This window comes from Gopherus flavomarginatus, chromosome 14 (genome assembly GCF_025201925.1).
Source record: "Gopherus flavomarginatus isolate rGopFla2 chromosome 14, rGopFla2.mat.asm, whole genome shotgun sequence".
NCBI lineage: Eukaryota > Metazoa > Chordata > Testudines > Testudinidae > Gopherus > Gopherus flavomarginatus.
In genome coordinates this window covers 38523993-38537406 of record NC_066630.1, presented here as the reverse complement: position 1 = coordinate 38537406, position 13414 = coordinate 38523993, and the positions used below count along the sequence as shown (strand labels likewise).

Here is a 13414-nt window from a genome sequence, read left to right as displayed (position 1 = left end):
AGCATTGTGCCAGAGAGAAAGAGAAGAAGTGAGCATGGGCTTGGTGGTTAAAAAACTCATGTGAGAAGTAGGACACCCAGGATTCAGTCCCCCTGCTCCAATGACTTTTTAAATTATGTATCTAGAGTGGAACAGCTTCAACAGGGAACTCCAACCCAGAAAATCCCATGGCCCAGTGGACTTGGGCAGTCACCTGAGACATGGCAGATCCCTGTTCAAATCCTTTCTCCCCTTCAGGAAGAGGTGAGACTGGAACTAGGAGGTCTCCCATGTTCCAGAAGAGTACCTTAACCACTAGGCTAAAAGTTATGCAGGAGCATCTGCACCCCAGCTTCTTGCTAGAACCACGTAAGCATCTAATGCCAAGAGAGGATTCACACCTGGCAATCCCAGGCAAAGGGAGGCACCTCCCTGCAGCCTGGATTTAGGTACCTATCTCTGCGAGGGGCAGAGCTTACCACAGAACCCTTGGCATCTCACACTGGTTATTTTAGACAAGGAGTTGCCTAGTGTGCTGGCTTTTGTGAATCCTATTCTCAGGCATCTATGTCTGCCCATTCATTGTATAGGGAACCTGGGTGCTGAACTCAGGCTTTGAGAATCCCAGTGATTTTCCAAGCACCTAAAAATAAGGTGTGACGATGCTCAGAGTCACCCTCCTTAAGCTCCTCTGTGAATCTAATCCTTAGGGACTGTCAGGGTTCCCTCCCCACTCTGAACTCTAGAGTACAGATGTGGGGACCCACATGAAAGACCCCCTAAGCTTATTTCTACCACCTTAGGTTAAAAACTTCCCTGAGGCACAAATTCTTCCTTGTCCTTGGACGATATTGCTGCCACCACCAAGTGAGTTAGACAAAGATTCAGGAAAAGGACCACTTGGAGTTCCTGTTTCCCCAAAATATCCCCCCAAGCCCCTTCAATCCCTTTCCTGGGGAGGCTGGAGAATAATATACCAACCAACTAGGTTAACAAGGTGAGCACAGACCAGACCCTTGGTTTTTAGTCTCCTAAAAACCCAATCAGATTCTTACAAGCAGAACTTTATTATAAAGAAAAAAGTAAAAGAAGCACCTCTGTAAAATCAGGATGGAAGGTAATTTTACAGGGTAATAGATTTAAAACACAGAGCATTCCCCTTTAGGCAAAACCTTAAAGTTACAAAAAACAGGAATAAACTTCCCTCTTAGCATAGGGACAATTCACAAGCTAAAACAAAAGATAACCTACCACATTTCCTTGCTATTACTTACAATTTGTAATCTTAGATGCTTATTTCAGATATGGCTTTAGGAGATGTATTTTTCCTGCCCTGGTTCCTCTCTGACCTGAAGAGAACAACAAAAGAGACAAAACAAAAACCTCCTCCTACAGATTTGAAAGTATCTTCTCCCCTTATTGGTCCTTTTGGTCAGATGCCAACCAGGTTATTTGAGCTTCTTAACCCCTTACAGGCAAAAGGAGGGATTTATGCTACCCTTAGCTGTATGTTCATGACAGGGACCAACCAGTGTGTCAGAGCCAAACTGTCCAACCTTTTAGAATTCAGGCCTTTTCTTCAGATGTGATACTGTAAAAAAAAAAAAAGTTCAGGTGTATTGATACTTAGAGATGGTCAGGAATTTCTCAGCTAAGCATTTTTCTATCACAAAATTGCCATTTTGTTAATGTTTGGAGGGAAAATGCTTCCAGTTTGTCAAAATGGGACATTGACATTTTCTAATTGAAAAAGTTCCAGGTTTTGATTCAAAATGATTTTTTGGTTTCAAAAAACACTGTAAACTAAGTACATTTCAAAATTTAAATAAAAACGATGTTCAAACAAAAATGGCTGATGTCTAAATAAAATGGTTTGAAATTATTGAAACAAACAGGAACTGATTTATTTCTGGGGAAGATTTTCAGTCTGAAATTTTTTGAGATTGACTTTTCATCTTGATTCAAGGCAGGAAAATTTTTCAAAATCTTGAAAGTTTCCCCATGTGGGAAAAATCATTTCCCACCTAATGCTATTGATACTGTCACTAAACATGAAACCAATGCTCTGTTTTTCAGACTCTGCTTTTCCAACCCATTTGTTTTTCTGTAGCTCCAGCCCAAGATTTGCTTTTGTATCTTATGGCCTCTACCCCTCCACAGAAGGATGTTCACCTACCAGGTGGGGATAGCCCATCAGTCTTAGCTGGAAATACTTCCAGACTTCAAAGGTCCCAGGTGAAGTATGCTGAGCCGTTCGACAGAGCAAACATGGCTTTGGTAGGTGTTTTTCTTCCCTTCCCATGCCTGTGTCATATGGAAACAAGGGGATGAACTTTTCAGTAAGGAAAACTTCCTTGTAACATAAAAATCCCAAACTGATAATCAGTACAGCTGATTGCAAAGAGGTGTAAATGACACACAAATTGCCTTTTTGTCTGCATTCAAGTGGGATTTGCATTCCTTGAGTCCCACCATACTGTAGATGAGACTAGACCTCCTGGCAAGTATCAGTACAGTGGAAGTGTCAAACATGAGCACATTTTTACTGATAATGCCTTGCGAGAGAAAGATCTATCTTGGATGTGCCTCTGGTGATTGGAGAGTTATGGTCTTGCATTTGATTTGCAATGTCATGTGTTTGTTAAAGGGACATTGTCAGGGAAAAGATGTATATTAAAATCTTCCCTGATCTAAATCACTAACACCATTTCAGGGGGGCAAATTTTCAGAGGCACAAAAGCAGTTAGGCACTCAGCTCCCATCTATCTGCCTTTCATGCCCAGGAAAATCTTCCTCCAGATTATTAAAAATGAAATAATTAAAAATAATAATTTATCATGTATGCAGTTTGCTTAGTTTTTGCGCTTCATGCAGTGTGACCAGTGAAAACAGACTGGTCACTTTTACCTTTGTAGCCAGACAGTTTCATTTTCTGCTTCTTTTGCAGCAGTGCACTAATGACAGTAATAGCCATCACTTTACATATCAGTTTTCATCTTCAGAGCAGTCTACAAACATCAGTCCAGACTTCATCCCTTTGAGCAAGTTAACACCCTGTTACAGAAGGAGAAACTGGGGCAGAGAGCTTTTGTGACTGGCCCGAAGCACAGGGTAAATCAGGGGCAGGGCCCATGCTCAGGCTGAGAGACCACACTGTCTGGCAATGCTGCAGTGTTCAGCTTGCAGACACTGCAGGGGAAATGTTTATGTCCAAAGTTAAAACCTGTTTTCAATTAAATCCTTTAAACAATGTATCGAAAAACATATCAGTTTAAATCTGGTTCCTGACAAAACCTTGAACTACCTGCCAGTGTCTCTTAAGTGCCTTTTGTATTGTATTGGTTTTTAAAGTATCTATTTGGAAATGGCAGAACTTCTCCACACTCTGTTAATGGCTGAGAGCGCCATTTTCCTTTAAGAACGCATTTCAGCCAAGTCTTTAAAAGGTTAGGTGTACTGGCTTTGGGGAAAGAGCACAGCAGCACTGCCCCCATTTGCATTCATCACTGCACAAAGGGCCTGATATAATGACCATCAAAATCAATGGAAAGACTCCTATTGGCTTTGACAACGAGGAGTCCTTGTGGCAGCTTAGAAACTAACAAATTTATCTGGGCATAAGCTTTTGTGGGCTAGAACCCATTTCATCAGATGCTTGGAGTGGAACACACAGTAGGCAGGTATAAATACACAGCACAGGAGAAGATGGGTGTTGTCTTACCAAGTGGGGGGTCAGTGCTAATGCGGCCAATTCAATCAGGGTGGATGTGGCCCATTGCCAACCGTTGACAAGAAGGTGTGAGTATCAGAGGGAAAATTACTTTTTGTAGTGACCCAGCCACTCCTGGTTTTTATTCAGGCCTAATTTGATGGTGTCAAGTTTTCAAATTAAGGCCAGATTGAAAAGTGGCCATTCTTCAACAAAAAAGCTTCAAAAACAGACTCCAATGAGAAACTGCAGAACTGGAATTAATTTGCAAATTTGATACCATCAAATTAGGCCTGAATAAAGAATGGGAGTGGCTGGGTCACTACAAAAAGTAATTTTCCCTCTGTCAATACTCACACCTTCTTGTCAGCTGTTGGAAATGGGCCACGTCCACCATGATTGAATTGGCCTCGTTAGCAATGACCCCCCACTTGGTAAGGCAACTCCCATCTTTTCATGTGCTGTATATTTATATTTGCCTACTGTATGTTCCACTCCAGGCATCTGATGAAGTGGGTTCTAGCCCATGAAAGCTTATGCCCCAATAAATCTGTTAGTCTCTAAGGTGCCACAAGGACTCCTTATTGTTTTTGCTGATACAGACTAACACCACTCTGAAACCTATTGGCTTTGGTGGACATTGGATCAGACTGTAGGAAAATATTTAATTTCTCTTAACATGTTTTGATTTTTCAACTGTTTTGTTTTATCTTGTCAAATTCTGGACTGTGTGAAGCAGCAGCAGCAAGCCAAGGGGCAGGAGGAGAGCCATGTGTCATCTTCCCAGTTACAGGAAGTGAACTACACTGCTGCCTCTAATTATTGCTTCAGTGGGACTCACTCACTCACTTACGGTAGGTTCACAAGGCTTGGTTTTGGCTTAATATATGTAATATGACTGTGTCTGAATTATTCTTTTCTCCTTGCCGGTAAGTGCTGTTATTGCAGCTCTGAAGAGTTAGAAATAAGTCCAAGTGTTTGTTTAGATGCTGCTCAACACTAATACCCTGAGAAATGAAGGATCAGTTTTCAGCCAGAAAGGCTGTAGCATCTAGTTAGTGGTATTGTGATGGTTGTTGGGGTGCCCAGGACTGAGAGTCACTGTTATCCCCCTGCCTCTAGCCTGAGGGAGCCTTGCTTGTGGTAACTGGGTGTTAACTCCCTAACAGCACCAGCCTTTCAGCCACTCACGCATCTTCCCCTGGGTTATGCCAGCCCTGGCTTCATCTTGCAGGCTAACAAGAGGGGCACTCCAGTCCCCGAGTCCTCTTGAACAATTCCCCTCTGATAACCAGCCCCTGCCAGAGGCTGCTCACAGAAATCCCAGATCTTCTGCTCCCAAAGGAGTAGGTTACTAATTTTACCTTAAATCACTGCTCCTGTATACCACACAGCACTTGTAATAAAACAAGAAAAAGGTGGAACTCCTTGCCAGAGGATGTTGTGAAGGCCAAGACCATAACAGGGTTCAAAAAAGAACTAGATAAATTCATGGAGGACAGGTCCATCAATGGCTATTAGCCAGGATGGGTAGGGATGGTGTCCCTACCCTCTGTTTGCCAGAAGCTGGGAATGAGTGACTGGGGATGGATCACTTGATTCCCTGTTCTGTTCATTTCTTCTGGGGCACCTGACACTGGGCACTGTCAGAAGACAGGATACTGGGCTAGATGGACCTTTGGTCTGACCCAATAGGGCCGTTCTTATGTTCTTTATTTAAGAAGGAATAGAGATTCAACTATAAACAAGAAACAAACAAACAAACATAAAACCAACTAGGGGCTACACTTATTTATAAGTTAGGAAAGGTACCTATTAAGTAGGTTCTTCGAGTGATTGCACACGTCCATTCCACTGTAGGTGTTTGTGCACTGGAGTGCACAGTTGGCAGAGAGTTTTTACTCTTAGCAGTATCTGTTGGGACAGCCTGAGCACCCTCTGCTGTTGCACATCATGCAGGTATAAAGGGCTGAGCTGCCCCAGGCCCTCCTCAGTTTCTTCCTACCTCCTGTGATGGTTGTTGGAGCACCCTATCCTTGCTTCTGCAAGTCTCTCTCGATACCTGTATATCAGTGGTTCTTAACCTTTACTGCAGCCTGCACCCCTTTGGTTCTCAAAATATGTTCTCGCACCCCTTAAACCTAGATATATTTTTTGTTTGTATATTACAGTAATCATTAAAAAATGGATAATGTTAATAAATACATAGCTTTGATGAAATAAAGTAGATGTACTTACATGCCTATTCTTAATTTGTGGTTTTGATGATTTACCTTCTAAAAAAAAAAAACTGGCATGTCTCACACCCCCAGGGGCTGCGTGCACCCCAGGTTAAGAATCTCTGCTGTATATGATACCTGTCTATAGTTCGTTAAAAAAAAGAACCCGGGCGTCCTGGCCTGGACCCAGCCACAGCAGCCTGGCCCGGCCCAGCCCTGTCACGGGGTGCTCCTTCTCAAACCCATCCCCAGCCCAGACCTGTTGCAGCCGAGGCATCCCACCCTGAACCTAGTCCTGGCCGGACCTGCAGGGACCGGGCGCCTAGCCTGTGGCCCCAACCCTGGAGCTGCTGCAGTGGGGAGAGGCACTGCCCCACCCCCTGCCCCTGGTGCTGCTGCGGGGAGAGAGAGCTGCAGGGAGTCCTCTCTTCCCGCCATAGCCCTGGAGCACCCTCCTGCACCCCAAACACCTCATCCACAGCCTCACCCCAGAGCCTGCATCCCCAGCCAGAGCCCTCACACCCTTGCACCCCAACCCTCGGCCCCACCCCCACCACATGAATTTTGTTATGTGCACCGATATGAATGTGATGGGTCACACACCACCTCCATAGTGGTGCACATAACAAAATTCATTCTGCACACTGGTGGAAAAAATTGGGTGGGAACACCGATAATGAGTCTTGATAAGAGCTTTATGTAGATACCTTACATGTTGCCTCTTATGAGCAAATACCCTACAAGACCTGTGTTTGGTCTAATGAGTTTCTCAGGTCTGAGGTGAGAGTTGTTTGCAAAGAATGGGAGACCATTTGCCAAGGGGACTGTCACAGGCATCTAACGTGATTTAGTGCATACAAATATTACCACTGCACAACTAATGAAGCACTATGCTGATGACCAGCTGTGTCACATGTGCCCTTCTGGGGCACATCAGAGGGTTGGGCAACCAAAACAAGATTGTAATAAATGTAGGGATCAGGAAACGCATTAGAACAATACCACCAGAGGACAGACTCTGAGAACCCTAGGGCCTCCCTAATTCCTGTCAGGACTAAGTGAGGGAATCCCTTTCCACGTATCAGATAGCTTTGACCTGTCTCTATCCCACGGAGGATAAGGCACCAGACGGCAGTGGGATTAAGTTTAAACTCATGCTCCCCAACATGAGATCAGTTGCCAGTAATACTGGTAGTAGCCACAACCTCATCTCAGGCAGATTCATAGAAGAAGGCCAGAAGGGTCTGACCATCCAATATGACCTTCTGAAGCAGGCCCTAGAATTTTACCCAGGGATCCCTACTTCTAACCCAACAATTTGTGGTTGAACCACAGCATACATTTTAGAAAAACATGAAGTAAATTCTCCATCATTTGAAGTCTAAGTCAAGACTGCAAATGATGGAGAATTTACTACATCTCTTGGTACGCTGTTCCAATGATTAATTACCTTTGGTGTTAAATTTGTCTTATTTACAATTTGACCTTAACTGACTTCAGCTTCCAGCCATAGGATCTTGTTCTGCCTGTCCACTAGACTACAGAGTCCTCTAAGATCAAAGTCTTCTTTTGTAGGTACTTACAACTCATCATTAAATCACCTCTTCTCTTTAATAAGTGAAATAGATTTAACCCCTCTAGCCTCTTGCTGTACGGCATGTTTTCCAGACTTCGAACCGTTCCTGTAGTTCTTCTCTGAGCTGTCTGCGCTTTTTCACAATATACAACATCCTTTTAGAACTGGACACGCTATCCAGTAACAGCCTTACCGATGTCATATATAGAGGTAATGCCACAACCGTGGTCCTGCTAAGTATTTGCCAGTTAATATATCCAAATATTCCGCTAGCCCTTTTTTAAGCACAGTATCACACTTAACCAGCTAAACATAAACTTCATCTATATTGACCCCGAAATTAATTTCAGGGTCACTGCTTTCTGGGATACAGTCACCCATTCTGTGGCCTACATTTTTTGTTCCTAGATGTAGGAGCTTGAACTTGGCCATATTAAAGTTCATTTATCAACATTTAACATTCTTAACAACTGGACTTTAAATCTTGTCAAAGTATATCGAGTTCATTTAATAAGATCTATTTTACATGAACCCATGATGAGAGGTATTAATTGTATTTCCACCCTTTAACTCTTTAGTGATAGAGTATTGTCGTCAATTGGCTTGCGTGTTTGTGTGCTTTCCATGTGCTTTCCCAGCTCTGCGCGGATAGCTGGTTCAGCAGCTCTTGCTAGTACTACTCAGCATGGTTAAGTGCTGGGAGCTGGAATATTGTTGCCTCGGTAGCACTGTTCAGGCTGCTCTGTGGTTCTGTCCTTGAAATTCAATGTTAGTTCAGCAGGCTGCGATATTTGCTAATAACGCTGCACTGTTACTCAAAGACAGACCACAGGCATGGTTCAGTGACACAGGCACTCGGCCAGGTTTACTGACGTCAAGACACAGTCGTAGAGCCCTGGCTCGGTGGTTTCAGGTACACTGACACATAAGTGCCCTGTGTCAAGGAACAGCTCAGTCAGCAGCTGGATTTTCTGCTGCCACCTCAGCTGAACAAAGAATCAAGGCCAAGTACCCCAACATTTATAGGCTAAAAAAATCCTAACGTACAAAACTTACACGTTTCATGGCATTTGTTACCTCCCCTTGTTCCTGATATCGTGGACAAAACAGCCCTATTCATTATGTTGTCAACATCTCTTATCTTGTACTAGTTTGGGATGTATCTGTACTAGCTGGAATATATTTACAGAAATATCTAGTGCCTAGTATGCTAGCAACAGTTTTGCCAAGTTCATGTACCGGACAGTGAACTTGTAAGTGTCTGCTGTATGACAGGGCCTGACTTTGGTTGTGGAATTTGATAACACCAAAATTTGGCTGAGCCCAGAGCTTGCAATGAGCAGATTATGCTGTGGGGCTCCTATTTGAATGTAAGCAATTCCTTAACAAACAAACCATAAAATGGCCCTAGCAGTTGCTCCTGAAATAATGCACCTAGAATCTAGATCAAATTACTCATAAAATACGGAAATACAGAACCGACTCCTCCTCGGGAGGGATCATAGATTCTATTTTAAACAAACTGAAAAATAATCTAGAAACTTTGGTGAAAATCCCCTTAGAAACATGAATTAGAATAATAAAATAAAATAATAATGGGCTGAGGTTCTACATCACAGCCAGCTGAGAAGAACTATACGGATTTTGGTGAAAATCAGAAAATCAGAAAGGGAGAAAATGGGAGACACATGGAGTCCCTTTCATCTGTGTAGCAGAACCACAGCTTCAAGCACCTCTGTAATTACCTAGAGATCAAAGAACTGGTTGATGATTCCAGTTAACACTTTCCAGGATAACAATACTTCATCTCATCTCTGCTCATCTTCCCAATAGACTTTAACATGTTGATATTTTGAATGACTTATCACCAGACAGAAAGAGGACAAATGGGGAGGGTGGAAGGAAAGAATGGGAAGTGCACACTGAGCCCCTGGCAGGGCAGAGTGGGAAACCCTCGGCCTGGGCGGATGGGAATGGGAGCACACAGAACCCTGACATGGGTGGAAAGAATGTGGGACCCCGGTATGAGGCAAGGGGAGCTGGGGGAAACACGTAGACTCTACCATGGACAGGAAGAATGGGCGACAGTGGCATGGTGGAGAGGGAAACATGCAGGACACATGGAGCTTGTGAGCTGGAGTGGCAAGATGCAAGGAGTCCCTGGTTTGTTCCATGAGTTCGGCCTACAGAAGCTACAAAATATGCAACCCTGTTAGTAGTAGTAGTAGTAGTAATTACTAGTAGTTCATTCTACTCAGAGGTTCTGTCATTACTATTAATAATGTTACTTATTTTAAAATGCATTTTCAGGCATACAGCTCTGTATTTTGCTGACCTCAACTCACTGTATTTTTTTAGATGAGTTGCTACATAAGAACGAGCAGCTGAGTGTCCAAGTAGAGTACTTAACTCTGGAATTAAAACAACATAAGAAACTGCAGGAGACCGTGCATCTTCTACAGGAGAGTCAGAGGTATGATTAACAGTATGAAGTAGAAGCTCTACACACATGGAGGCCAGGTCTACACTAGGAAATTAGGTCAGTATAACTATAACTAGGTTGCTCAGGGGTGTGAAAAATCCACATCCCTGAGTGATTCAGTTAAACTGACCAACCCACTGGTGTAGACAGCACTATGTAAATGAGAGAAGCCCTCCTGTTGCAATAGCTGCCAGCTCTCAGGGAGGTGGAGTACCAGTGCTGATAGGAGAAGCCCTCCTGTCGGCGTCGATATTGTCCTCACTGAAACTACAGCTGCGCCACTGCAGCGCTTTAACTATAGACCTGCCCAGAGACTTTTTGCAGAAAAAAGAGTCTGTGGCCTAATTTTCAAATGTCCTGGTCATCCACACAACTCTCATTGAAGTCGGTGAGAACAAAGTATGCTCCACACCTCTGAAAATCAGGCTACACATCAGTGCATTGAGGTGGGGGAAATATCAAATATTAAATCAAATTGAGTTTTAGGCTCATCTCCTTTTCTAAAAATGGGATCTACCTAGATTATGGTGACTTGCACTGTGTCACTATATTGTCTCCACTATATATTTGTAGAAACATGATTGACTTATTCATAGTGTGGGGTGAGCTACTATAATTTTCATTATAAGCCCAGTTTTAAATCAAAAGTAAAATTTCAAGCAGATTGATTTTAGAAACATGAACTTTTAAACAGTGGAGGATTTTTCACAGAGGTTCAGAAAAAACTGACAAAGCATTTGATGATCTCACATTTTCAAAAGTGTCTTTGCCTAAAAATCCAAATATGTTTTTATCTTGGTAAAGACTTTGATCAGTTCAGGGGGAAAGTATTTATCTGTTCACAGCAGTTTCCTCATGCATTCTAAAGCCTGCATGGAGTTCCGAACTCCTCATGGCCCCAGGCACACTTCACAAGATCAGCCCAGTATCACTAGTGTCTTTGCACAGCTCACAAGTTTGTCAGGGATTCCTGATGGTGAACAGTTCTTAAATATGCTATTAGGCCAAAGCAACACTTTGTTAACCAGGTTCTAATTTTAAATGAATGAATACTGTAGTTTTCTTAAAATACAAACATATTAGCCTGGAAAAAAATCAAAATTAAGATTACATTAAAAAAAATCAGCTAAACCTTAATAGTAAGGAATTTTACAGTTGATGTCACTCAAGTAATCTTAACAAGGAGTCCTCGTGGCACCTTAGAGACTAAAAAATGTATTTGGGCATAAGCTTGTGTGGACTAAAACCCACTTCATCAGATGCACGGAGTGGAAAATACAGTAAGAACATATATTACTTACACACACACACACACACACACACACACACACACACACACACACACAGAGTACATGAAAAGATGGGAGTTGCCTTACCAAGTAGGGGGTCAGTTCTAACAAGACAATTCAATTAAAGTGGACATTTATCAACAGGAGGGGAAATCACTTTTGTAGTGGTAATCAGGGTGGCCCATTTCAAACAGTTGACAAGAAGGTGTGAGTAACAGTAGGAGGAAATTAGCATGGAGAAATTAGTTTTTGTAGTGACCCATCCAACTCTGATCTTGTACAACAGCTTATAGAACAACCAAAAACCTAGAGACAATCCTGCGTTCATATTATGGACATATAAAATAGCATCCGTATACATTGTAACAGTGACTCTGAATCTGAGAAGCAAGACACTGGCTATGTACATGTTACAGCTTAGGTCAGTATAAATTATGTCACTCGGGTGTGAATATGCCACCCCCCCAAGTGACGTAAATTACACCGACCTAAGTGCTGGTGTGGACAGCACTGTGTTGGTAGGGGAGCTTCTCCGGCTGACGTAGCTGCTGCCACTCGTTGGGGGTGGATTAATTAAGTCAATAGGTGAGCTCTCCCCCATCGGCTTCGAGCATCTGCACTAGCAGCAGTACAATGGTACATGCCTAAGCTGTGCCGCTGCAAGCTCTGTAGTGTTGCCATAGCCTAATGTAGTTGATCGACGTTTCTTTAGCGTTTTCACCAAATTGCACCAATCTAAATTGGTACGAGAGACTACTCCTTCCTTCTTTGAAACCATAGTCAGTGACTGGAAGAAGACAGGCTGTTCCTTACTGAACCCTAAAATGACCATAATAGGGGTTGTGTTATGCTAGGAAACTCTCAGACACGTAGCTACCATGTGTAATGATCAGACCAAACAAACAAAAAAGAGGTAGCTTGCATGCATCAGCACGTGGTGACAGCTCATATTAGCATATCATAGATGCATATGTACATAACCAAAGGCACACATTCCAGAGCATTTCTCGAAAATTGCTCAGATATGGAAGTACTGGATTTAATATATTTACAGATGTGAATCTAGTACCATGTGTTCTAAGGGTGGTTAATCAATTGTCCATCAGGTCAGTAGGTTTCTTATCATTTATAGCATAACTCTTTCTACTGATGTGCTTGTAGCTGTCCATAACACATTACTTATGCCTGTAACAGGTTTATAACATCAATCATTTTAGCCCATTATAAACTATTTATAAATGGAACCTTAAAGTGTGACTGCTAGAATTGGTTTGAAATACAGAAGCATGAACTACACGCTTCATTTTAACTTTCCGTTTGCTATAAATTTGAAGAAATGGAAATTAGTGTCATTTCAGGGAATACATTCCACATCTTAGCAGAGTTCATGCAAATGAATGCAGGCTTATGCATCATTTTAACCACCTCTTCGCCATCTCGTCCAGGTCTTTAGTGTCCACGAACAACTTCCTGCTGCAACAGCTGAATAAAGAGCACAATCCTAGTTCAGTAAAAACAACGCTTTCTTCTGAGAAATTCACCATTCGTGAGAGATCGCCTCCTTTAGAAAGAACTCCGCCTGTATCAGCACACAGCTGTAGTCAGTATAGTAATGCAGAGCAATTAAGCAATTCTCCTCTCTAAAGGAAACATGGAGTCACTTCACACATTTAATGTTATATGGATTATGTTCTTTTCCATTTAAATACAATATGAGATGTCAAACTATATTCAAATGTGTCTAATGTCTACTTTTATTGAAGTGAATTCACTATGTCATTCTAATCTTACCTTGCATTAGCATCTTAAGCACCACTTGGTGTTAGCATTATGTTTTTCTGTCTTTGATTTACCAAAAAAACCCACACAAGGCTCTTTGTAATAAAACTATAGTGTGCAGTCTTGCCGTCCCAAGGAGGTATGATCTTCGCGGATACTACAGAGAATACAGAGTCACACCTCAGGAAGTATTGGTGATTCAGTAGTGGATTCAGTGTCCTCTGAAATGGTACTGAATCAGTGTCCCGTGCTAGGTGGCTGTGTGGTTGGAGATCCAATATTTGATATAAAGTGTAAAATTAAGGTAATGTCCCATGGCATTTTTTGCAAGAATTCGGAGTTTTAAACCCAGTGACCTGGTGACGTTTTATTTTGGATGAT

General features: G+C 42.4%; 1 protein-coding gene across 1 annotated transcript in view; it reads left to right on the top strand.

The window, feature by feature from the left end:
• Nucleotides 1–13156, top strand: part of LRRC36 (leucine rich repeat containing 36) — a 43300-nt gene extending 30144 nt beyond the window's left edge. Inside the window, exons 11-14 of the mRNA XM_050923183.1 lie at nt 2090–2256; nt 4428–4542; nt 9842–9956; nt 12700–13156. Of these exons, the coding sequence (XP_050779140.1) occupies nt 2090–2256; nt 4428–4542; nt 9842–9956; nt 12700–12898 (596 nt within the window). The 3' untranslated portion in view covers nt 12899–13156. The remainder of the gene's footprint in view (nt 1–2089; nt 2257–4427; nt 4543–9841; nt 9957–12699) is intronic.
• Nucleotides 13157–13414: the final 258 nt, after the last annotated feature.